Below are 27,567 nucleotides of genomic sequence, written 5' to 3'. Positions count from 1 at the left end.
TTCAAACACTTTTTACAGAGTGTAATATTTTTGAGGTTGCCATCCAACAGTATTAAGCTTCCCCAATTTTTAGATACCTTTACTGGGGATTGTATTTTTCCTCTCATGAGAAAGATTTTTTTTCCTCTTAGTACATTTCAGTAGCATTCCAGGAATTTTCTAAGTATGTTCCACTTTGTTCAAAAAAGAACCATGAAATACACTGGAACTGGATATAAATCTGTAGCGGTGCTGATATGACAGCTTTATGAAGATTTTAATTTGAAACTGGGGGAACAAATTTTTTTTTTGGAGGAAGGTTAAGCATTTTGTTACATAATTATATAAAATTACTCATAAGGAGTGTTAGACAATTCATGTGCTTGCAAATGTTTATTAGCAAGAATATTTACAGACCCCTTTGTCATTTAAAAAATAAATTACTTTGGGCAATGGAAGAAGAAAGGTAAGGATGAACTAAAGAGATATTAGCTACATTTGGTGTGAGCCTGTGTGACCAGTTTGCAAAGGTTTATCATTCATAGAAGCAGGACTGGTGCCTTTGAAGAGGCATGGCAAGAGGCAAGCCTGGTGTGAAGTGGCTGGGCTGCTGCCAGGTTCTGATCCTCTGTTTGCTCATGCTCTCTCTTTTGGTGGGCAATGCATTAGCTTCTGCTGGAACTAATCACAGCTCTTGTCACAAATTTTCTGGTTCTTTGGCTCAAAGGCACAGCACAGTGGAGGTTCTGGTCTAGACAGCCAGCCAACTAACTGAGACTCCAGGATGTATTATGTCAACAGCCTTGACAAAATCTAAGCACAAGATGTGTGCCAAAGCCTGGGTATGCCTCCTTGACTCTATCCCAAATCTTTTGAAAATCTCTTTTATAAAGGATTTTGTCCTTTAGGTGCAAAAAGAGCATACATATTGGGTTTTCTTAACCAGAAACACTATTAACTACTGACAGAACAGCAAAAAATATTGTGTATGCAACTTCACTTGTTTAACACTTAAATGTCTCAAAAGTCTTGTTGAAGTCTTGCTAAAAACCCTGGAGTGTTCCTGCTCATATACAAATACAGCCATCTTTTGTACCTTTCAGACACCGTTTTTACACTGGTTTTGTTCCTGTTTTATTAAATCCCCCAAATATGATCATTTTATCCTAGAACAGGATCCTTCAGGGATTTTCTTTTCTGTCACTTGAGCACCTGTTGAGCTGCAGGAGGCAGATGCTCTGGACCCCAGTCAAAGTATAACTGGTTTAATGGGACATCTACTCTAGGTTTTTGTGTGTGCACTTTCATACCAATGAAAATGTTTAGTGTAGATCAATTGTATTGGCATGAAAGTTCAGTACCTTTCCTGGTTAACCATCAAGATCTATGAGACATAAAACGGTGCAAGACAAGCACTTTGCTTTCTGCCCAAAGTTTTTTTTTTTGCGCCCATTAATTTATTTCTCTTTACTTGTGGGGTTTCTTTTTCATAGAAGATTGTCTCCTACACCCTCTCTATCCAACTAAACTGATCCCTCCAACTAAGTCCCCTTTGTGTCCTCAATCCATCTCCCTCACTGACTGTCCAAACCCTGGACTTTCAGCCACTTCTCTTCCATTGTGTGTGATGTTCATGAGAATCCTTATAGCCCTTACAGACACATTATTTTTGTACAATAAGGTGAGCATCAAGTATAGTGTGATTCAAGATCTGTGTAGGCTGTTATCCTTTGAATTCTAGGCAGAATTCAGCTGAGTCATTAGGATTCAGTGCTGGCAAGAGCTATGGGAGATGTAGCTCAGAAGAGCCTTGTGTCCAACGTCCCTGGAGATACTAGAGCTTTTCCTTTCCTTGACACAGCTCATGTTGGGTCTGGCTTTCTCTAGACCAGCTAGGACAGGCTCCCACCACTTTTCATTCAAACTATTTCTTCTCTAAAGCAGTAATAATCTATTTAATGCCTCATGCTCAGGTTGGTTTTAACATTTACCCTCACTAAAGTAATGGGATATTTAATTTTTTCTTGGTGATTGAGCAAAGGGAGACTAATCTGAGAGAAATACAGACTTTTGCAGTGGCTCTGTCATCCTGACAAGCAGTTTTCTCTTGCCAGTGCAAAGTGAATGATGTTATTGCTGACATTTTTATCTTTGAAACAGCACTGGAGAAGTTGGAGAAAAATCTCTGTAGTCCAAGTGTGGGTAACAGGGCTGGCTAATGAGCTTTGTAAGGTGAAAATTGTGTCCTATGCCTAAATTGAAGTATTTTTGATGAGCAGCTGACACAAGGCATTTACAGTACCTCAAGAGAGCCCCTGCCCTAGAAAAGCATCAGTTGTGGAAGTTCATAAAAGATGCTGTTTGGAACCTCTCAGATGCATCCCTTCTACTTCCTCTTTTTCCAACAAAGAATCTGGCTGCAAATGATCAAATCTTGTTTCCAGGAGAGTCTGTCCCACTCTGAGATGTACTTTGTGTGGGATGCAAGAGGTTAAAATGTAGGCATTGGGTGCTGTTTCTTTAGGCTGTGTCCTGGTTTCCTCTTCAGGAGAAGTACCAGGGTGAAATATGTGTCACTAGTTTCAGGCACGCTTGACAGGGAGTCAAGACTGCTTTGGAAAAATGTGCAATCTCTGCAGAGAATATATGTTGATCAGCTGTCAGACTCTAAAGAAATACCTGTAAATGCCTTTCTCTCTCCATACTAGACTCATAGTTTGGGTTAATAGGCAATGTCCATGGTGTTTGATATTGGCCCCTCCATCCTATGGGATTTACAGATTTTACCATTTTACCCACTTAGGAGGATGAACCAGAACTAAAACTAAAACTAAATCAACCTTCCATTCTGTACAAAAGCACCTTTTCCCATCTGAGAGACTGGTTTAAACAGAACAAAAGTTCTGTTGAAATTTTTACTGAACTGGGCTGACATATTTACTTAGGCAGAAAAGATTTTACAATCAAATATTTTGGACAAGTTCCTGGTTCATTGTAGGCATTCACATGAACAAATAAATAGTTAATATGACCAATAAAACCATTTCTTTAGAATGAAAATGGGTATTTACTGTTGCTAATGAAAACAGTGCTAAAAACTCAGAAATTTGAATAGAAAAGTGAGTAAGTCAGGAAAAAGGTGTCTGAAGGTAACTAAAATAGTATAATTTTTTGGTATATCATATCACTTGTTCTTTGGCAAACAGAATAATCAGATGTCAATACTGGGCTATTTTAATACAAACAGAGATGTTTTCACCCCAGAAGCAAATATTCATCAGTTAGAATTTCTTAATGCTTCTGTTTTGGTCTGTAATATTAAAATTCATTGATAAACAAAGGAAGATTAATTTTGATTTTGTTCTCATAATCAATATTTAACATTTGATTCAGTATATGCTGATAAAATTCATAACAATATTTGCTTATTATTTCCTGTACCACCCAGCAAAAATCTAAGGTAATAATGTTTTTTAAAAGACATTATTTAATTTATTGTCATAAATACTTGCAGTAGCAGAAAACATAGCACAGGAGACACAAGATAAAGCGTTGAAATTTCAAACAGTTAGACCCATTCTGTAAACAACATCCCGGCAGCATGGGAATTTCTTTATGTTCTCTATTAAACCTAGACTATTTTCTCTGTTAGTTCCCTGGATTTTCCCGTTTCCACTTCTCATCCATTAGGATAAGGAATAACATGCAGTGACTCAGTCGCTGTCTCTCCAGCCACCCAATTCTTATAACCATTCTAAATATGTTAAAAATGCAGTATTGAAAAGGGACAGGAGGTCACAGTGAATTAAGTTATTCTCCACCTGTACTACTGTTAAAAAAATTACCTTAAACGAGTGTTCCCTCAGAAATGGGAAATGGAAACAACCAAAACAATTAGCTATGTCTTATATTAGGGAGACTGGATATGGTGAGGACCTAAAGCCAGGATCATATCATTTGTTGGCTCGGGGTATAAGATAATATCAGCTGTATTGATCTGAAGTGCTTATTGAAAGGGAACTGTGGTGTTGCTTAGGCAGGCTTGACTTGGTGCCAGATTGGTTTTTTTTTTGAAGTACCTGAATCTACATAGGTGATAAAATTACAGAGATCAAGCTGAAAGATAGACCGGCCGGGTTTTGTGGATTATAACTGTTCAAAGTGATGAAATACATAACATGTGTCCCAAATAATTTCACAATGTGGTTTTAAGATTTGATAGAAGGAGGCAGTGGGAACCAAGGTATTGTGTATCTCTCCTCACATCTGTCCACAGGCTACTTCTGCAATAAAAATGTTGTCCACTTCATGAGCTGATTCTGTTCTTACTTGCCTTGTTATCTCTCTTGTCCTCTCCTTCCCCACTCTCTTGCCCAGCCACCAGGTGCTGCTGCACTTGTTTAAACTCCCTGGACTTGAATAATTACATGATTTAAAAGTTTTATTATTAAGAAAGCTCCTCTTCCTTTCGATTGCAACAAAACAACTCAGGAAAAAGGAATTATATACAAGTGTTGCAGTGATGGAGAGTCTGAGGAAATGTGGAGCTCTGTGGTTTACTCCAAAGCATGGTTCTGACTGGAATCCCTCCAGTCTTTAAGGGAGAAATGTGTAAGGTGGAAGAGCACAACCCCACACCTGGGATACTGTGTCCAATTCTGGTCCCTGCAATTTAAAAAAGATGCAGACAGGCTGGTGAGAGTCCAAAAAAAGGCCACAGAAGTGATCAAAAGACTGAAAAGGAGAACCTATCCTATAAGGAAAGAGTATAAGGAGTTAGGTCTTTTCTTCCTGGATAAGGGAAGGCTCAGGAAGGACCTCCTCACAAGATCCTAGTACTTAAAAACAGTTAGGGAGAGGACAGAGGCTTTCTCTTCTTATGGAGCCACATGGAGAAGACAAGGTACAATAGGTTCAACTAGCAGGAGGAGAGAATTAATCTTGTTATATAACAGATTTTTTTTGTGAGAGGGACCAATCACTGGAACAACCTCTGTAGGGATGTTTAGAATCCCCACCACAGGTGGTTTTTGAGATGTTTGGACAGGGTGCTAGGTAACTTCACCTAGGCTCTATTTCCCTCAAAAGGCTGGGCCCTTCCAATTGGTGCTGTTCTAAGATTCTATGTTTTATAGGAGACACAATAGATGTAAATACCTCTCAGGGCTGAGACCACTAGCTTTTAGAAAATTAGCTATTTTTTGAAGGAGGAAGGAATGACCTGCTCAAACTAAGAGGCAAGAAATGAATGAGTGTAGCTCCCTCAGCCTCTAAGTCCCCAGTGGCTTTCAAACTTTTCTTTCTGTCAGCAAGGGCTGAATATACGATTTATGAACACACCTGTGAAAATCTCCCTGTTTATTAAATATTTAGCAGCACAGCCTTTGAAAATGGATTGGAGGAAACAGCATTTTTGCAAGCAGTGTGAGAAATGTTAAAAAATTACCATTTCTGTCTGGTCAGGCATTACTTATAACAGTAGCAGAGGACAAGTTCTCTTTAATGTCCAACTTTGTGCTCAAGCCAATTTAATTTTTTTCCTAAATGGTCTAAATGGAATTTTCTTGAAACCACTAAATGCAGTCATGGCAAAAGTGTCAACTTTTCATAATCACTTGCAGGTCTCCAGGCTCATAGGTAAGCAGAATATTTAAAGGGAGTCTTTATTACTTTTTAAATGAAATCTGTGGTGTTTACTTCATCATTCAATCTCCTACTCACTGGAGTTTGTATCTGATTAATAGTAGCATGGTGGGAAGTGACATTCTGTGAATACAGCAGCCTTTCAAGGTTGCCATGGAAAAGCACTTTTCTCCCAGACATCATCCCAACAGCTTTTATTTTCTAGAAGACAGTTGCTTTCTCTCTTTTGGACTTTGGTATTTAAATGTTGCACTTGTGTAGGTGTGTTGTGGTTGATCAATCTGTGACCCAGAAAAATTGCTTTGATGTAGAAAAAGATATCAGAGGTAAACAAGTCAGTTCATTAGTGCTGAGCTATAAATTGGACCTCCTCGTTGGGAAAATATTAATGATTAATATTTCTGTGTCTTCTTTATATATTATTTTAATAGCATTTCTTAATTATTTATTTTAATGATATCATATCTAGATGACATTTCTATCATTTTGACTTGGTTTGATAATGCCTTCATAAAATGTGTCTAAAGCCCCTGCTCAGCTCATCTTTAAAGAAAGGCGTTTCTTGAAACACTTTTTAGAAAGATCATAACTTTCTAAGCATAATCAATTGCTTTCTTTCAAAAGCCATTGAATTAGCAACAGAACTTGAAAGTATCTTAGGCTCAACAGAAGATCCAGGAACATGCCCCTAATGTCCTAAGTCTGGCTCCACCTGGAACAACCTCAGGTACCCATTTCTTTGGAGACAGCTCTCCCAACGATTATTGTGTCACTGCTTTTGGTCTGGGCAGTTAGACAAGTTTGAGAGCATTTCTGTCCTGTTTCCAGTAGGAGAAGCTGCTGATGGTAGCACCCTGGCATTTCTTTGGTGTGCTTCTGTTCATTTAGAAAACATGCGCACAACACAATGGGATCAAGCCCCAGCAGGCACTTTCTATGCTTAGAAACCAAAACGTTCTTCCCAGTGAACACACCCAGGAGTGTTCAAGTTTCCTCTTGAAACATAATTACAGCCACTTCTGTTTCTTTCTGCCTTTTCCTTTATACTGGCTGTCTCTGCTAGAACAAATTAAACCAGTCTTAGGCACCGAATAGCACTTTAACATGTTTTGTCTTCATTCTTAGAAGTCTCTACATAATTTGAGTGAGTTCATCCTTATATCTGGCTTTCTAGGGTGATGGCATCTAGTCTTCTGCATAGTGGATTTCAGACAGACATCTTTTATGCAATAAACATTCCCAAATATAATAGAAATTCTGGTCCTGGCTAACAACCCATTTCTGAGAACAGAAGCAACCCAGAGGTAAAGGCACTTATTAACAACATTAGCAGAATTATGTAACTGAGTGAAGAATACCAAATCAGATTTGGTGTATATGAAACCTGAATGAGAAACAAAAATTATACTTGTGCACTTCTAATTGAAGACAGTGAAAAAGCAAAGCCTGAAGGAAAATCATAATTATTGGAAAGTATCCCAAAGCACCCAGAGCTATACAGACATTTTTTTGAAAGTATTTCTATAATGTATACTGTGAAATACAGTCTTAATTCACTTCAATTTCAGCTTTGTTAGATAAAAGCATAAAATATAACTAGTTATGGTGAAATTCCAAGAATGTACTCAAATCTTGAATTCAAGAAGTCAGTATTTACTGATTTACAGAGATGATGTGAACTAGCTTTTTCTTTTTCTCAGTCAAAACTAGATATAATTTTACTAGTTATACTACGTGCAGAATATGATCTTAATGCAAATTTTTATATAATAGGTGACAATTACAGATGTGCACTCTTGAAAATTCACTAAAAGTTTCTGGTTTGAACTTAAAGTAGCTAAGGTTAAAGATCTCTTGCATCAGAAGCTTGCTCAGAAAACAGAGATTTTTTCAGTTTAGCAGCTGATCTGGTAATAAAATATGTGGGGGAAAGTCAGCTCTTTAAAATTAAATCCAATTCATTTCACAGTGTCACCTGGAAAGCAGTTAGACTTTAGATGTTTTCATTCAACTAGAAATGAGCCCCTTCCTTGGGCAGGAAGCATCTAAACAATGAGTATTTCAATGAGTCCATAAATAGTTCACAATCAATATGCTGAGGGAAATTTCAAACACTTGTGTTGTTGGAAATTCTGACATTTTTCTTTCCAATACAGATTAAATTTTGAAAATATTTGAATACTCCAGAAACCAATATGCATCCTTTGGGTTACATGAACTAACTCAAAGCAGATAGCTCTAATCCATGTGATTAGAAGAGGTTTGTCTCTGCTGCCTTACCCTATGGATGTGTAGGTTGTGGTTCTCATGCCTCAAGTCTTCATCGTGGGTCTGGAATCCTTGCTGGCCACTAGCTCCCATAATCACCAATAGTGAAATCAGCCCTGCAAGGAATTGCAGTGCTTCATTAGCACACAGCAGAAAATAGAGGCTCTTAACGTGATTGCTGCAAAGTGGATAGTGAAATGCATCTTAGTATTTTATGGAAGTGATCCAAAATGAAACATCCAAGACAGAAAACACAATATTATAGTTGCAGATGGGTTTTCTTGCAATTGAATGTTTCATTTTAATTTTCTAAATTACTAGCAAGAATTTGCAAGAGAAATCAAAATATTTTGCACAAAGTTTATTTTTTTTGTTGTTGCTAGTATTTTTCATTAAAAAATAATTTTGGCAGAAAATCCTCAGTCAAATCCATCGTGGACTGGCCCTGCATTTGAAGTAAAACTCAATCTGGGAAAAAGCAGTCCAAGGAAAATTAGTGCACTGCTGAGCTTGCATGCATCTCCCTCCCACTCCACTTATAGATAATGAAATGTTACTGCAAAGCCCTGTAACTCTTCCAGCCTCTGGTATTCTCTGGTGTTATGTTGTCCAGAGAAGCTGTGGGTGCTCTGTCCCTGGAAGTGTTCAAGGCCAGGGTGGATGGGAATTTGATCAAGCCAGTCTAGTAGAAGGTGCTTCTGCCCATGGCAAAGGGGTTGGAACTAGGTGATTTTTAAGGTCCCTTCCAACCCAAACCTTTCTATGGTTTTATGATTCATTCTATTTAGATTCAAATCTCTCAGTCTCACTGCACTCTGGTGACCTCTGGGCCTGTGTCTGGTAAGAACCTGTAGGGAAACCATGCATGCGTGAGAATTGTTTCATTTTTGCAGGTACTTTCAGTACCTGGAGAGGGTTTTGAAATCTTCAAAATAAAAGCACATAGCTACAGTAGTGTATAATAAGGATCTGCAGGTCTGTCAGGATGGTTTACTGCAGAAGTCTGAAGGCACATTGTAAATCTGTAATGTAAGCACTATTTCTACTTTATTTTTCCTTTTCATAGAGGTACAAAACGCAAAAGATTTTGGTGTTTAAGGACTGAATCTTTGAAATAGATTTTATACTGTGTCATTTCAAATAGACTAGAGACCTTATAATCATAAATTGACCCATTACATCCTATTATTTTCTTTCCCCTTAGTTTAAAGTATTCCTTTATCTGCTTCTGTGGGTGGTTTACCATTTATTGGTACAGAGTGTTTCATGTTCATTATCACTCAGATAAAGTGGAGAGACATAAAACTGTTTTATGAGAATATTTGCTTGTTGTACATGTTTAAATTAATGTTTTTAGTCTTTCACAAATTAGCTGTTTTTCCTATTGTGAAGGAATGTATCTATGTTCAATAAGGGTTTAGAGTACCTAATTTATTTTCAAAGGGGATTTAAGACTCAACAGAGTAGTGTAAATGTGAATGTTCTCTGGTTACTACAGTTGAAATAGTCTTACTTCCTATGTATGTTATCTCTCACTTCCAGTTTTAAGCCAGTGCCTCAATTAACAAAAGTTGCAGACCCTCCAGAGAGCAACTTAGATTTATGAAAAATGTCTTACACTGAAAACAATTCAAAAAGCTTTGTATTAGTTCAGAGGCAGCTGTGATTCATAGCACAATAAAGATCAACTGACCTTCTAAAGGCATATATGTCTTGCTGATTATAGAACTAAATGAACAAAGGTCTAATGAAGATATTATATAACCACCTCTTTCTAAGCCTTGTCTTAGTCTGCGAGAGGTTATTTTGGGCAGGTGTATAATTTCTCTTTGAAATGACATGCTGCAACTACTTATATATTGTAAAGATACTCTGCTCTCCTCAGTACAATTTTGCAACCACAAATGCAGATTTGTCTAGTTTGCTCTTTCACTGTTCTTAGAAATAATAAAGAAAAAATGCCACATTAAGAGAAATCGGAGTAACATCTGGAGAAGTTAAAAATTGTTGATTAACCTTGTAAGAGTAATGCAGAATTCTGTAACTGTCACAGGAAAAAAGAGTAGTAATTATAAAAGCAATATTCATCTCCCACCATCAATAGACACAATATTTTCACATTTGCATAGGAGATAGGGCTTCTTGCCAGCTGCTTTGACCTGAAGATGAAAGAATGCCAATGACAGAGTTTGATGAGGTCTCACTGATACTACACACCCATAAAAATTACAAAGTCCTACTTGCATTCACATCTCTGATCTGGTGGACACAAGCACATTCCTGTATGACTCTGAGGAGTGATAGTCACACGATGTCTACTAAGAAAGGGCTAATCCAGCCTCATTCTGCCTACTTCATATTCTGGTACTTTGAAGTTGGCTGTGCAGACAAGAGCACAAAAAAAAAATCGTATTTTTAAGGAAAAATCAGGAAGGAAAGAACAAGATTCTGTAGCCTTTTGTTTAAACTCATTACAGATATGGGACATTTTCTACAGCAAGGCAGACATATTTTGGTTTACACTGACACTTGATAGAAATAACAAAGGTAATCAGCCTCTGGGTCTTTGGGCTGATGTCACCCAGGCCAAGGCATTAATTTCCTTTGCAGATGGTAGAGGCAGAATTGTATGATTTCAGGCAAGATCCAAACACCTTCCTTTCAGAAACCTGCAAGACTAAGTGTTATTTCAGCAGAAAAAGGGTGCAGCACTTGGCTTATGTGTTCTATATTCACTAAAGTATTACTTAAAGTTCTTTATAAATGAGCCATATGTGACTTCCTTAAGACTAGACCCACCTGACTCATAGAATGCATAGACTCTTCTGTGATTACTTCAAGGTGTTTTGGTCAGAGAAGCCTTGTGGAAACAGAGAGGACTCTATATTGTTGACTATTTTTCTTCAATATTATTTGGTGAATTCCTTGCTTCTTTTAATTAAATTTCTCCAAAACAATTAATATTAAGAGTATCTCTCCAGAAAATAGAAATAATTTTCCTCCCTATGGAGACTGTCACACAGTTTGGCTCTTTAGTTTGAAAAGAGGATGCTATAAAAATAAGGGAAGCAAATATATTTCTTGGACAAAAAAAGGTAATTACTTTTGTCAGGTCTAAGGATGGACTTGAGACCTCATATTCAAGAAAAAAGGTAAGGCAGAATCATGACTCAGAGGGGCATTTCAGGTTAAGAGTGCAGGCAGTGACTACCAGCAAGAAAGGGCAGGATGAGATAACACAATAGAAGTGCATTTTTCATGGATTTTCTGTCTGTGCAATTTGAGAAAAAAAACTGTTCCATTCTCAGTTCACTGCCTGACTAGGGAACTTTTCTTTCTTGTGAGCAGTGGAGAATTCTTCTCAGAGGGCTTAGCTGTACATCAGAAAGTGAACAGAACATGAACAATACGTTCCTTCTTCTCTTTGTGGCTGACCTTTCGTACTTTGCCTGGGATACAGATGTGCCATATTCTGATGAGGCAATGAATATCTCATCTTTAGGATTTCTTTCAATGGAATACACTTGCCAAGATGCCCCAGGTGTTGCTAGAACTTCGTACCTGTGTATCATCAAGGATTGCCTAGGCTTGGTAATCATGGGATGCTGGGTTTGGAAGCAGAACTCGTGTTCCACGCAGACCATCAAACACCTCCTGTGTGTGCGGCAGCAGGGGGTGGTGTAAGGTCTGGGGGATGCCTTGGCCTGATTGACACTGGGAGCCACATGAGTGTCAGAAGGAGGGATGTTGCCACTGAGAGGATCTAGGCACCTTACCCCTTCCTTACCATTCTTTTGCCTAAATTTATTCTTTTATACAAATCTACTGAATAAATAAACTTGTTGCCTAAAGTTGTTCCCTTCCCTTTTCATTTTTGGGAATAATAATCATGAAAAAAGTTAAACGGTTCAAACCTTCTGTTGTTGCTAAAGTAGATTCCTTCTTCTCTGGAAAGATATCAGGGCAAATTTACAAAGGAAGAGAGAAATATATAACACATCCATAAAGTGACTGCAGAAAACTAGAGTATATTCCACTTCAGTATATTTCTTTGTGCACATGGCCAGTTTAGCAGATCAGTTTTACTTCTCAAAAAGCAGTGTAAAAATCAATTTTCTTAGAAGAGCAATATTTTTAAGCAACACATAATTTGATGATTTACTATTTGATCTAAATGCCAAAATAAATTAATGCCTTTGATACACTGAAAATAGTAGTGTATCAAATCTTTTGGAGAATTCTTTTTGTATCCAATCTTTTGGAGAATTCTTAAGCACCCACATCTCAAAACTTTCAGCAACCTTTTCTTTAAACATGATGTCTCTGTTTCACTCTATAAGAAAATGTCACAAGCTTATGATCTTAACACTGCCTTTATGAACTCCAGCTGATTTACCTGCATTCTAATTAAATTCTCATTGAAGTTGGTATGGTTCTAGTTTTAAATAACTTTAAGTGCATTATCTCATACTAAACATATCATAAAGTAGGCACTTTTGCTGTGATTTTTGCTTGAGATGCCTCTTTGAAATTCAAAAGGAATTTATCCCTTCTCCGCCCTTTTAATTATGGGACTATAATATAACAGAAAACAGGCCATACCTTGAAATAGATTTTAATACAGACAAGGAGTAGTAAGAGTCTGCTGAACACAGATTTCACTGCCTTGTTATCCTTAGTATGTCTGAGGGTATTGGCTTTAATTTTAAATTTTTGTGATATTTTATATAGAAATTGAACTGATAATGGATTTCTTTTTCCTGTGTTTAACCTCATGCTCTGTCCAACCTGTGACATCTTGGCTCAGCAGTCCAGTCTTTCCATGGTGCCTATTCCAGAAAATGAGATGCTCATCTCCAAGGAGGTAATCAGTTGACATTTAATGAGTTAAAGCATTTGCATGCTAGTTTTATCTTCTATTTACATAGCCCATGTAAGGTTGATCAGTAAAAATGTGCTGAGCTTCCAAACCTGCTTTTTTTCCAGTGAAGAGGCTGCGTAAACATTAATTTTTCTTAATGATCAATGAAGAAAAAAAAAGAAAACCCAGAGTTGTTTTGCCAAGTGTGCTGCTTATGTGAATCTGAAATAACAGTAAAATTTATGCTTCAGGTTCCTAAAATGTGCTAGTGGGAATGGTTAAATTAAGCTGTTTGTTAAATTATGCAGCCATATTTAAATAACACATTCCACAATTTTCAGTCACTGATATCGCTTCTGTTTTAAATACCAGGTACTACAACAGCTACCAGAAGCACTTAGGATAATTATGAAGAATTTCATAAAAGACAGTCAAGAAAACATAAAATGTAATTAAAGTTTGCCCAGTATCAAAATTCAGTGCTAGGTGGTTTTTTTTGTTTGTTTGTTTTTTTTTTTTTTTTTTTTTTTTTTGTTTTGTTTTTTTTTTTACTTTGAAGAAGGATAAAAAACTTTCTTGAATTCTAAATTCAGTTGCCAATTCCCTACTACATTTATGTGTCTAAACTGTAACACCATAGTGGTTACCACCCTAGACAACTCATTCAGTGAGAGAAGATGCAATCTATTAGTCATTATCAATTTTCTCTTGAGACAGAGCATATAGAAAATTAAAAAGGTTCAGCTGGCACTGGCAAATCCTTTTTTCCAACAAAATTATGAGCATGAAGATGAATTATAGCCTCAGTGCTGGAATAAACATATGTAATTCAAATAACTATCACACTCGTTACTCTGGCTTTGGAATGTAATAGGACATTGCTCATTATAGGATATTTTCAATACTATTTTAGAAATTCACCTATGAAAGCATAATTTAGTACCAATAATAGCAGTATGAGAATGTTTATGACACAAGAATGAATTTTTTACTACCAAGACCTCTTTTACCAGGTGCATTCTCACAATTATTTCACTAGTTTTTTAATGAGTGTAAAAATACAGATAGGAATGATAATTTCATATTTATAAACAGTTTGTTTTTAATTTATTATTTTAAAATTAGATTCTAGTTTGTCTGAAAGCAGCCACATGATAATTTAAATAAATGAAATGGACGTTTGCCAGTCATTTTTACCAAATGAGTAACTTTCTTTTAGTTTTGAAAAATACTGTGGGAGTTTTGGGGTCAAGCTCTTCACATTTTGGAAGTGGAAAATTTGCCTGAATTCTGAGTTTGTTGACAACATATCTATATCTCACAGTTTATCTCCGTTTCCACTTGAAAAAAAAAAATAAGGGGGGAAAAAGGAAAAAAATGAAAAGAGTTTGATATCTTAGTGGTTGGGTGGATCAACAGACTGCAGTTCTGCACCAGGAGTACACAGGCATGACCATAGCCTCTTGTTCCCATGTGCATTCCTGGCCTCTCTGCACAGGGTGTCAGGGACTTGGAGCTACTTCATATCTCTTTTTATTTGAATCTCCATCACAGCTCTCCAAATCTCCTCCTTTGTTCCTTGCCTTTGACATTTCTGCTTGTTTCTACACCATCAATCCCCTTTCCTCTGCCTCCCAGGAGCCACTTCTTGATTCTCTCAAAAGCAGGTGTTACAGTGTGTGCTATGGAACTATTCAAAGAAAACCCTAAATGCCCTCACAAAGTGAAGTTAGACCAAGAATACCTTTCAGATCTTCTCAGATAGGTTGTTTTTTTTTCCATCTCAGCAGTAAAGTTTTGGAAATATTATTGAAGTAATGGTGTATCATTAGAAGGCAGTGAGAGGGACTACATAGTTCTGAGGATAAATTTGTTTTTAAGATTAAGCAGATTTTCAGTACACCAGGAACTCTAAAACAGGTATATATACACATACATGTGTATTTGTGTGTGTGTGTGTGTGTGTGTATATTTGCAGCCTCTGATGATGCAGATGATTTTCCTGTATTTGAAAATAGAGGGAAGCAAACAGCTAGATCTTTGTGTCTCATCCTTCTGCTTTAAAATTTGCACATTAATGAATAATTTTGCAAATCTAATGTAAAGACAGATATTTTCAAAGAGAATTCTCTGAGACAAGACACATAATTTAACTAATGCATTATTAAGATCAATTCAGAAAGTGAAGGATCTTGTACTGACATAGTAAAGGCAGATACAGAAAAAGTGCAAAATTCCCTTGGTTAGAGGCCAACTTGGTCTGTTCCAAGGCAGGTAAAATATATTAAAACTGTCTTCTAAAAGTTCCCTTATATTTTAAACAAGCATTTTGAACAGAATTTCTAGCTACATTTTTAAAAAAAGCTTAAATGTAGTACAACAATGGGAGAATTTGTACCGTGGCCCATAGAAAACTATATCTGATGAAACTGTGGTTGCATTTATAAGGACCAAAGACAATCGATGGGAAAGAAGCAGATTTATGAGTGCTGTTATCAGTACGCTTTGTATTTCCTTTGATTAATGTCTTATTGGATGACTTACAATAAAGTTAGGTAGAGACAAATAATTAGCTTTAAAGTTGAAAAAAAAGTGTCAGATATCATTTTGTACAGCTGAGCAAGCTCACTATTTGTGCTGGTTCCCTGGACTCCAGTCCATGTAGAAATATCAGGAAGAATTGTGTCAGGCTCACCACAAGCTGCTCAGGAAGTAACATCAAGAGATGACACATTTACTGTTTTCTCTATTACAAATCAAAGAAAACATTTTTCATAGAACTGTTCAACTCACTTGTACAGAGCAAATGATCTACTATTTTCCCACATTTTTAATCTCATTTTTAGCAGGAGGAGGTGAGCAGGGCACATCATGCTGGCCATGTGAAGGCTGAGCAACCTCTTTGTATGTTTAATGGGTGTCAGAGAAGACACAAATGCATCTGGAGATGCATTTCATTCTCAGTCAAGGACCCTTTTTTCATTCTCAGTCAAGAAGGACTGAACAAAGGCATCTGTTTCCCTTGAGATCTATTTCTGGAAATGGAAGTATACAGCACTAATACCCAGAGGAGATCAACATTTATACTGTCTTGGAGACAGACAGGAGAGCAACACAGAACTAGGACCAGCTCAAGTTATTTGGGACAGCCTTCTTAGCTGACCTGAGGGTAGTGGCTTCTTGGAGATAAGTTGTTGTCAAGCTTTCTCTGAAAAACTAACACATATTCACCATTTTCTCTTTATGTGGTTGGGTTTTCAGAATTGTATGTTATAATGCTTTCCCTTTCTAGTGCATTAAAAAAAGCAAGGTAGGTTTTGGTTGATGATTTTTAAAATCACAACATCTTTCAGGTACCTGTGTTGTTCCTTTTTATTTGGGAACCTATCTTTACTCTAGGAACAGTTTATGCTGAATTTCCACCTTATAAGTTTCATAAGCCACAAATCCTCAACTAATTAATTTTTTTTTTTAATCAGTGAATTCTGTTTGGATGATGAACTGATTAGGAAAAATCTGCCAAGTCATAAGCCCAATATTACTCTTACTGCTATCATAAGACCCTTAGATCATTCTTCTATATTATCTAAATTATCATCTGCCCTCTTTATCTGAAATTGTATATAGGCCCATACTTAACTTTTCCTGCAATGTTCCTCCCTCAGAATGAGAAAGTAAGTGTGATTTGTGCAATTCCAAAAAAACCCAACCCCAAATTTCCCATTGTGAAATTTAAACACCTCTAGGAAGGAGTGAGAGAGGAAATGAGGGAAATGTGCTGCTAGTTTCTCCATAGTAATTTGTATTGTTTTCCTCAAAGCAAAGTATTCACTGGAAATAATAATAATAATAAAAAACAAAAACAAAAACAAACCCCAAACAAACAAAAAACCAACCAAAACAAATGAACAAACAAAATGGAGGTACCTTTGTATTCAGAAGAATAGCATTCATGTAATTTTAGCATCATTCTGTTATGGCATGTACCAAGTAAGACCTGTAACTTCCCTGTGAAAGTAAGAAAATAAATAAGTGATACTCTCCTCCTTGTGAAATCCTCCTCTTCAACCAGTGCATTTTAAATGGAGGAGGTCTGAAGGATACTCTTTGAAAGATAACCAAGCAATATGCCAATAATTCCTGATACCTACTGTCTTCCTTCCAAGTAAAGCTAGTGTTTGCCCAGGCTATGATGTGTGAATGGTGTTATAATCATTCTCAGAATTTTACTGAGTCAGAACCTTTAGAGAGACTGTTGGGCATATGTACCTGTATAATCTGAAAAAAACATTGTGTGCAGGGCCTAAAAGTATGTCCTCATTACCCTTATTCATCTATGATTTATAAAATCCCAAGTCTACAATTACAATTACTAAGAAATGACTAATTACAGTTACCAATACAATTACTTCAGGTCCATGTAATCTTTTGCTGCAGTTGAGTAAGTAATTACTCATGTTTTATGTTTTTGTTTGTTCATGAAAGATTTGCAATAGTTACTTGAGAATTCAATAGTATTTCTAAAGTCAACATTTATAAAAAGACCCCATGAGAGAAAGCTGATTCTATTGATTTCAGAGGCAACAGGATTTTACCAACTATCTTTTGTGCAAAGTAACAAAAGTTCTTGAAATTTGAAATTCTATGAAAATGTCAATATGGTCCAAAGTTCTGTTATACATTGCTCTTAGTCTTTATTTACTTAAGGAGTGTTCCTGCTCAGAAGTCAACAATAGTATTAATCATTGATAGATTCTGCATATAAGAGGAAAATGTACCCATTTTATGAAAATGTCCTTGTACTACAGAATTTATGTAAAGGGTTTTACTCTAAACAAAAGTTCCAACCTACATGGCATTATCACAGCAAAGCAATATTCTTCCAGTTAAACACCCTCCTCACTGGACCCTGAATTATTCTGTAATGATTCAGCTCTTACATACTGCTCAATACCTTTTCAACTTGTAAAGAAGATTCGAGCTTGTCAAAGCACGGGCCTAATGGAAGTAGAGGGAACTCCACTGGAAACACTCCCACTCAAAGGTCAAATTTATGCAAGTACCTACTTTTTCCATTTAGCACTGAGATCTTTCTAGAGGTGTTAGGGAAAAAAGACAGTGTTGCTCCTTGTGCTTTCCTGGAAGACAGAAGCATGGGCTCTTCATGTGTCACATCACAGAAGCACTATTCACTTTTTCCTTTCAATCTTGCACAAGTTTGCAGCCTTGTTCCCCAGACAGTGGAGAGCTGGTGTAGACTGGTATGGCAGAACATTGCTGCCCATTCCTCTCTGGAGTAGGGGTCTTACTACCCTTAGTTTATTTTGACCAAGCCAAGGAGTGCAACCCTAAGCTCTCTCCATAGACTTACAGCAGTTCATTTAGCTGAAAATGTAATGACCCTGAAAATGAACATTAAATGTAGGAATAACTACTGTTTTTACTAAAGGAGTAGGATTTTCAGGTGTTAGCGGTGACAAATTCTTAAACCTCTGAACTGAATAGGCCACTGGAACAGTAAACTGTTGCCTTCTGATATTTATAAATAAAAAGGCAGGTCCAAACAATGCACACTTCTAAATTCTCAAATAAAAACTTCAAATATCAGCAGACAATCTTTCTAGTTACTTTCCACGTGAACAGTGCTTTATTTTTTTATTTTCTTTAAGATTTTATATGTTCAACAGTAAATTTATATTGCAACAGGTATTTGGGCAATATTTTAGTCAGCTTCAATTATATCTTTTTGTTTTAAGTAAAAACTTTCAGTTATAGCCTATTGACTTGAAAGGGCATATTAGACCACCATGCTGTAGCAAGAAGAAAGCATTATATGCATTTATAGAATTTTATTTGTATGGTGATTGCATAAAAATAATTACTGTAAATATATTAGTTGTGTAAGTTTACATTTAAAAGCTGAAAGGGTAGTAATATAAGAATGATAAAGTTTGAAATATCAGTATGTGATTCAAACTGCAGTTTGAGTCTAATTCTGCCTGGCATTAAGAAATAGCTGTTGTTATTGGTCTCCTTCAAAGAATGGCAGGAGTTCTGAGAAATACTTTTTAGAGGAAAAGAACTTGCCATGAATAGCCAGTCAGAACATAGTTGTAGGCTGAAGGAGTTTTTATCTTAAATTATTCAATACTTAAGTAATGCATAAGTAATTAGTATCATAGAATCAGATTAAAATTAGCTATAGTGTTTGACCACTCTTATGTTATAAAATATTTTTCCTTTTGGCTAATTGAAATTTCCCCACTTACTGCCTTGGTTTTTTTCACCATGCAAATCTGAGCTGTCATTAAACCTTTCTTAAATGTCTGGAAAGGGAAAATAGATACCACTTAGTCTCCTCTTTAGGTGAAACAAGTGCTATCTGTAGCCACCCCTCATCTGTCACACAACTTTCCCAGAAATCAATGAACACTTGTAACCATCCTGATACTTATCCATTGGTTTCCTCTATTTGCTTGACAAAGCAAAAACTATTTTTATCATGAGGGCTCAGTAATGGAAATTACGTTCCAGATGCAGCCTCGCAGAGCGGAATAACTTCCTTCAACCTGCTGGCTATGCTCTAATTAATGCAACTGTACGTGAGGTTATCCTTCATCACAAGGCTGGACTGATGCATATTCTGTGTGGTGTCAGACCTCATGACCCTCTCAGCAGAGCTGCTGCCCAGTCTGTCAGTCAGTCAGTCAGTCAGTCAGTCAGTCAGTCAGTGTCCTATGCCATTTGCACGGGTTATTCATTTCCTCCTTCCATCCCTCCTTGTCCCCTGCCCCATGGAAGATCTTGTATGTGCCTTTGTTCATGGATCTTCTGCTAGCGCATTTCTCCAGTTTGGCAAAGTCCCCCAGAATGGGAGTCGTACCCCTGGCATATCAGTCTCTTTCATCCTCCAAATTAGGAACATCTACAGACTTGCAGGACATGTAGGCTTTTCAGATCTCTGATGGAGACATCACCCTAGCATGCTCTGAAATACCACCTGGAGCAGAGATTTTGATCTGTTGAGTACTATCTTTTTAGACCACTGTCCCAGATAGGGACAGGCTGCATTGGTTCACCCCGTAGCCTATCCTACTCCTTGGTTTGGGTGCCAGGCTATTACAGAAGACTGGCAAAGTCCTTGCTAAGGGGGAGGCAAGCAACATCTGTATCACATGAATGCAAGGGTGGTCACATGCTCTGTCCTCCAAGAATAAGGTTCAAAAAACAAGTGGAAAGTGGAAAACCAGTGTGAATCTGGTGTATGATTAATCGAGGTGATGCTTGTCTGTTGAAATTTGCTGTGGGCAGAAAAATTCCTCAAGAATGTCAATGCATGAAAAATCATTCTTGGTTCAATAAGCAGAGCTGTAAATTAAGAGTGCAGCAAGCCAGTGATTAAAAAAAAAAAAAACAGAGAAGTGCTGTATGGAATTTTCCACCAGTTTTTACTACTATTCCTGCATAACATCTGCAGTTTTTATTTTCCTCTTCACTTTGTTCTCACTTTTTATTTTCATTTTTCTATAGGTTTCCAATGAAAGAGGTTCTGTTTAGATATGATGGTGAGTATTACTACTTTTTAAAAATATGATTACAGTCAAAATTTGGATATGTAACTACTTTGGTGTCACTTTATCAAACTTTTATCATTTTAGTTGAAAAGATGATAGGATGCTTTAGGTACACAATTCAGTGTTTGGATAATAAGATGGCTATATTTGGTGAATGATTTTCTATGAATAATTACCAATGCAGAATAATTCCAATTCTTAGCATGACAGAATAAAATCACAATAGAATTAATTTTAAGTGGGATTCAATCAAATGGTTGGAAAAATTGAGGTATATTCTGGAATTAGATTGTGAAACGATGTCAGGGAAATAAGATGAATTTTTTAATATTTGAGCACATAACCACATACTGCTTTTAAATGAATGGCTTGCAAGAGTTAAACAATTCCACATTGCAAATAATTCACCATGCTCGAGAGCTGAGTTAATGTAGTACTTAGCAAGAAAAGCCAGCAAATAGGTGATACTGAAAAGGCTGAAAGCTTCAATGCCTTTTTTTCTTCCTTCCTTGTTTCAATCTTCACCAAAAAAAACCAAAACCAACCAACCAAACAAACAAAAAATATTAATTATGACTAGAAGTTTATTTCCATTATTATTAAGAATAAGAGAAATGGCAAATAACACCTGAAGGAATACTGAGGTAAATAGGAGTATTCAGGATGGAACAGCCTAATGAAATTTACCCTTAAAATACTTAACCTAAGCAGTTTCTCAAACACTAGTGATTAGCAGGATGAGCAAGTTCCCAGAAAACTGGAGAATAGTAAACACAATGTTCTATCTAAGCAAAAGAGGAAAGGAAAATCTAAAGAATCACAGAAAATTCAGTCCTAACAGCATTTCCAAGACACTGGAACAAAGTATTAAACAACACATTTGTGGGCATCTAGAGAATGGTAAGAAGATAAGATTATTTGCACAGGGACACGTCAGAAACAAATCCTATCAAGTTGATCTCATTTCCTTCTGTGACAGCAAAGCAGATACAAGGATGTGTTTTATACAGTGTATCTTCAATGTAGTCTCACATGACATCCCTAAGCAAGCAAAGCAGATATGGACTAAATTAAATTCACATAAGCTAGATCGGTACTTGATTGGAAAGCAGGACTCTGAGAAGAGTTATTTGCTGCCTGAGTGGGAGAACATCTCAGTGACTTCCAGAATGCTGTCTTATAGTTTTAGCACTATAAAACTTTGCTATTAATTACTTTCTCAATGACATGGACAATAGGATTACCCAATTTACAGATAATGCCCACTTGGGAGTATTTGCAAGCAGCATGGAAGCCAGGATTTTAATTCAGAAAAAATCACTTACATTAAAAGAATGGCTTGAAATAAATAAGATACAATTGATTGAAAAAAATTACAAAGAAATATGAAGGGTTCAGACAGAAAAAGAATGTCAATAATATTGCAGGTGAGAACCTGAGGATTATAGGGGAGGAAAAACTGAGTCTGGGTAGAATAGGTAATGCTTTCAGGGATGTTGAAAGGAATGCTTATAATATGATTAAGATAATTGTTTTTTTTCACTATTAGTGCAAAATCAGTGGCACAGGATGTGGGAAACAAATGGGAGATTTAGAAAAGATGTAAAGGCTTCAGTGTCTTCACACAGAAGATAAGAAATAAGGACAGAGTAGAGGCACAGCAGTTTCTCTCTTCATAATTGACTATTATAAAGGGATATTAGTCACTTTTCCATCTTTCCTATGAGTAGGAGAAAAAGAAATGGGTCTAAATTTCAGGGAGAGAGATTTAGTTTGAATTTGAACAGTTACAGCTTTGTGAAAATTTAAGTCCTAAAAGCAGTTTGCCTCAGGCTGCTGCAAAGACAGGCAAGTTTCTCACAAGATAAATCTGATCTGCCAGCTTTCATCTTCTCCCACAACTATAGGACAAAGGAGGTGGCTGAATATATCTTTTAGGTTGGGTTTTTTTTTTTTTTTTTCTGTGCAACTATGAATTCTATTTGTTAGCCAGATCACCAGGTTGTATAAATTAGGAAAACTAAGTGATCTCGGTGTGTGTTATGCATCTTACTAATCTGTATTTTTGACAAATTGTGTTCATGCAAAAATCCTTCTTTTGCAGCCTCAAATTAGGATCAAGAGCTAAAACTGAATTTTGAAGCCTGTTTCTATATTTAGAAAGAATCCACAGCACCAGTCTTATTTAAAGCGTCATTTAAAAAAATATTGCTTCAGGTATGCTAGTTGCAAAGCAGTAATAACAATCAAATATTCTTTCAAGAAATAATCTTATGTACTAGCATAATTAACCCCAGAAATACACACATGAATATGCCATTTCTTGAAGTGCTTGCTGATTTAAGAGATGCCCAATATAACACAGCGCATTTTCTTTAGAAATAATATAAATGTTAAAATAAAATAAAGCTGTATTTTTGTTGCAAAGTGTTTTTTTGTGATTCTTGTTTTTTACTCCTGTAAATCTGGCTCCATGGGTTTCAAATAGCTGAGAACAAATGCCAGCATTGCTGGCAAAGGAATGCTCCTGTGTGCTTAAACTTGGTCACATTTTGCCACCACAAAGACACTTGTATTTTGTGAAGTAGTCCAGGGATTATTCACGTTGGTGTCAGCACCCACAGCAGTCAGCAGTGACCATGCACAGTGATTTCCCCCTGCCATGCAATATTCATAGCCCCTTTGACCCTGCCAGTTGCTGAGTGCAGGCAGAATTACTGTTGTCACTCCTGGCACACCAGGAAGAAACACCACTTTCCAGTTTATGCTGCTGGGTTTTTGATCTTGTGCTGCTTCCACATGATGTTGTACAGGCCTGGATCTTAAAAATGTTGCTTTCAAAATGCATTATGAAAATGCAGGGAAGCTGGTTGTCTATGCTTGCATGAGTTCTCCCCAGTGTCTTGGTCCTTTGAACCACAAGTCACCCCTCAGGTGACGCTGGCAACACGCTCAGGACCTTTGCATCACAGCTCTGTCCCAGAGTGCAGGAGCATTTTATCTCATGATGAATTGTGATAAAGACTGATAATTTAATGAGAATCCCTGATGTTTTCATTAAAATTAATGTGATGAACTATGTTATGAAATACTGCCATAAGGAAAAACATTAAAGCCACCTTAAGTGGAATAGTCCACAGGCTACTCAGCCTTTTGCCCTGTTGGAGTTGGTGGAACTTTGATCCAGCCTGCTTTTAAGCTGTTGGACTCTGTTGTAAGCTGTGAAAACAGAAGAAAAGGTCAGCAATCAGTGAGTCTTTCTCTCTATAAGTAATATATACCTTTTTAAGAGTATTGTGGAAAGATTGCTACACATTTAAGGGTGGTGTTTTTTTCTCTTAGTTTCTTTCCCAATAGAAAAATAACAGAAGTTAACTTGTGAAGATCTTGTGAATGGCATACCTATTAACCAGGTGATGGAAAAAACTGAAAAAGCATTTCAGTGAGTTCAAGAGTTTGTGGGGACAGAAATCCACACATACAAATAAAACAAAAAATATAGAAAAATTTTAAAAAGAAATAAAAATTAATACATACAAAAACATCTATAACTATATATGTGTTAAAAGTACTGTAGAAGATGTAATAGATCTACCCACTAAGGACACAATAGTATTTCTTGGTTTCAGTAAAGCACTGAAATGGGAAAAATTAATATTTAAAGCCTTGTGATCGGTGTGATTCTCAAAAGCATTAGTCTGCTTTCCTGCTCATTTTTGTCAAGGCAGTTGTTTTGTTCTGAATTTGTTCCAACCCCCAATTTCTTTTCCTCTTGAGTTTCATTTTAGTGGAGCCCAAATCCATTCTAGCATGTCTAGCTGAGACAATTGTTCACATGGCTTGCGTTTAAGTTTACATTAACCCATGAGATAGACTGAAGCCCGTAGGTGAGAGAAACACAAGCAAGAGAAAGAGCTACTGGGATTAGAGGAAGGACAAAGGAGAAATCCTTTTGTTTACCTCTGGGTTTGTGATTTTGTTCATCTGTGTGCACTTTAAGAAAGAGTTTCCCTCTCTGTTCAAAAAGCTTCCATCTATGAATGAAAAATAGGATTATATTGGCAATTACTTTCTAGAAATTCTGTCCTAGGAAACCAATGGAAAAAATATTAAGAAAAAAATCTTTAAGGAGACATTATAAACAGCAAAATAACATGACAAGTGATTGTTTTTTCTCTAGTTCTAGAAGACTAATAGATGCTGCTTATTCAATAGTGTAATATATTGAGTCCAGGTTCTGATGCCTTTACCCTGATTTTAGTAATGATTTTCTGGTAGAATACCCATTCCCATCAAGATCACAATGGCTGCATATCTTTAGCGAGGGTTTATGATCCCCTTTTGGCCTCAACTTCTCTTGCAGTCTGACATGCCACGTTCACCCCCCTCTGAGCATGCTTGTGATGCTTCTTTTGTTGGTATCTGCTACAACTCAAGCTATCATAAAATGATTTATTAAAGTTGGCCCAAGTGGTCAGAAGGGAAATATGTCCAACACAATAGGTGTATTTGGACAGTGACATACTTGAGAAAATCTAGATGCTGCATCAGAATAAGGACAGCCCTTGGTCCCAGGGTTCAACTGGCTGGCATCCAAAACCTGGTTTGGTATGGCACAGATCTGTGGTCTGGACTCAGTTTTAATGAGAAAACTGCTTAAATCTCGTGGAGTTCACAAGCTAAAGCTATGCAAAATGAGAAAAGTAAAAGCACAGAGAGAAGGATTTTGTTAGCATGGTAAGAGTAGCAACTCAGGGATACAAAATGAAAAAAATCTGTACCTTAAAGTATAAAAAAATCATTGAAAGTAGAGAATCAGAAAGTGGCAGCTAGGCACACTGAGGATCAGCCTGTTAAAAGAATTATGATACGGTCTTACTAGAAGCAGCTAAGTGAGCTGGGGGTGTTTAGGCTGGAGAAAAGGAGGCTCCGGGGAGACCTTATCACTCTTTATGAATACCTGAAAGGAGTTTGTGGCCAGGTGGGTGATCAGTCTCTTCTTCCACATAGCAAATGATAGGATAAGAATGGCCTCAGTTTGTACCAGAGGAGGTTTAGATTTGGTGTTAGGAAAACATTTTTTCACTCAAAGGATGGTCAAGCATTGAAATAGGCTGCTGAAGTTAGCATGGATTCACCATGCCAGGTACTGTTCAATAGGTGTGTGGATGTAGCATTTGGATACATGGTTTAGTGGAGAACACAGCGATAGACTCAGTGATCTTAAACGTCTTTTCCAAAATTAATGATCCTATGATTCTGACATTCACTGGTGGGATCAGATACGAGCAGACAACTGAGATGAACACCAATATGTGCAGAACTTCCACTGGGCAGCTGCTCTGCCTTCCCTGCTAGCTCCGACACTGCAGACTGTGGGGGACATTCTTCCGCGCTTGGAAGTGCAGGAGGGCAGCTAAGGGTGTTAGCCCTTTCCCCGGGAGGACGCTGTCGACGATGGTGAAGGAAAGGAGTGGACGCTCCAGAGGGCATTTAGTCCAATGCTTTATTGGTTGCTACAAGGAGCTCCCAGCCTCAGGAGATATAACTCCAGAGAGACTCCGAGACAATCAGAGCAACATCTTTTATTCAGGGGTGGTAACAAGGGAGAAGTTCAACCATTCACCAATAGGGAACAAAAGGGAGGGGACTGGGAAATAACTGACAGTTAAGGCAGCTTTTCACAAGGCTTAATGGGAGGGGCTCCTGGCCCTCATCCAACCACTCCACGCCTCTCCCAGAAGCTTCTAGAGAAAAGGGATGGACGACTGGATGACAGACAAGGTTCTGGGGAGGGGATTTGAGAACTGACAGAGAATGTTCCAGCGGAATGGGAGGAATGGGGATAAGATTGACTTTGGGGAGGGGGAGTCAACTGAGGGCGAAACCACAAACCAAAAAGAATAGGAACAAACCAAAGAACGCAACTCAACACCTTGCAACACCAGCATAATACTTTCTGAGAGCTCATACTGTCAATGAAATACAGTATAATGCTTGTCTCTTTCATCTCTGACTGGTTGAGTTTGGGACTGGCAAATTCACAGTAAACATCACCTCTCTGAAGCTAAATGTAGCCATGCACAGGTTAATATGTTACCTGTCTCATTTATTCCCATGCCTGGCGGGCAGCTGCGCCCTCCCTGGACACAATGAACCCAGTTGCAACACACCACTAAAACAGTCTGCACTGATGGCATAATGAAAATGGCATGTGGTCCATCCTATATTGGGAGGCCAAAATTTCTGCACCTGATTGTGTTTCTTGAGAGGATCCTATTCAGGTATGAGCCACAATGACTTCTGCTACCTGTTCTGTAGGTCCTAGTGAAACACCATTTAGGAGAGCGCCTGCAATTTTATGACTACATGGACAATGTGCTGGTTCATGCACAGGGTTCCCCACTCTTCACAGGCTTCACTGCAGTGAGCCTGGAGTGGGCTGGCCTTGACACAGCGCAAGAGCATGGCTGGCAAGAAGAATGAGATGGCACCTGCTTCCTCAGGCCTGACCAAGGGATGCAGCTGGCACAAGAAATATACATGGTCCATTACTGTGGTGGGTAGAGCACGAAACGGCTGTGAGGCTATAACAACAACAACAACAACAACAACAACAACATAATAATAATAATAATAATAGCAGTAGTAGTAGTAGTAAACCATGTAATATGTATTTGTAACACCTATAAAGTAATTTCCTTTTACCTGCAGTTGTTGACTCTGAACTCTTGGGCATTCGTGTGTGTGCATCTCTGTGTGTGAGGAATGGGATTTCTTTGGCATGCACAATTAGGGTCAGTTGCTCTTCCTCTACCTCTGGCCCTAAATCTGTTGATTCAAATGTCTGATGAATTTGAAGAACTGGTGTCAGAGACTGTGAATAACAAATCACACTGTACAGGACTCAGACATCTGATGAAATTTGTCACATAAGTGACCATTATTCTGAGTTACATGTAACTTGGATTAACATCATAAGACTTGAGATAGGCAGCCCTGAATTTTTGAATTAGAAGTGGCACTTCTTGCTACCACACCAACAACCCACAGCAGAGAGCTGCCAGGCTCTTGCCAAACAGGGTGAAGGCCCCCCCCCCATTCCTATGTCTGCTGAAAACATACAAAGACTGAATCAACAGTGAGAAAATCACTTTAACACACAACTTGTCTCTGCATAAACACGTCTAGGAGCTAGTCATTCACAATTTGGGAGGATGAATCCTATTCTGCCATTAGTAC

The 27,567-nt window shown here is 37.5% G+C and overlaps 1 protein-coding gene across 2 annotated transcripts in view; it reads left to right on the top strand.

Moving 5' to 3' along the window:
- The window catches only part of MLIP (muscular LMNA interacting protein), a 103,677-nt gene extending 80,953 nt beyond the window's left edge, over window positions 1–22,724 (top strand). For both annotated transcript variants that reach the window (XM_053938475.1, XM_053938476.1), the window contains 3 exons: window positions 12,698–12,754; window positions 20,282–20,316; window positions 22,430–22,724. In XM_053938475.1, coding sequence (XP_053794450.1) covers window positions 12,698–12,754; window positions 20,282–20,308 — 84 coding nt within the window. In that variant the 3' untranslated portion in view covers window positions 20,309–20,316; window positions 22,430–22,724. The remainder of the gene's footprint in view (window positions 1–12,697; window positions 12,755–20,281; window positions 20,317–22,429) is intronic.
- Window positions 22,725–27,567: the final 4,843 nt, after the last annotated feature.

The sequence above is a fragment of the Vidua chalybeata genome, chromosome 3, assembly GCF_026979565.1.
Source record: "Vidua chalybeata isolate OUT-0048 chromosome 3, bVidCha1 merged haplotype, whole genome shotgun sequence".
In the NCBI taxonomy this organism is placed as follows: domain Eukaryota; kingdom Metazoa; phylum Chordata; class Aves; order Passeriformes; family Viduidae; genus Vidua; species Vidua chalybeata.
Note: the sequence above shows the minus strand (reverse complement) of the source record. Positions and strands in the feature narration are given on the sequence as shown.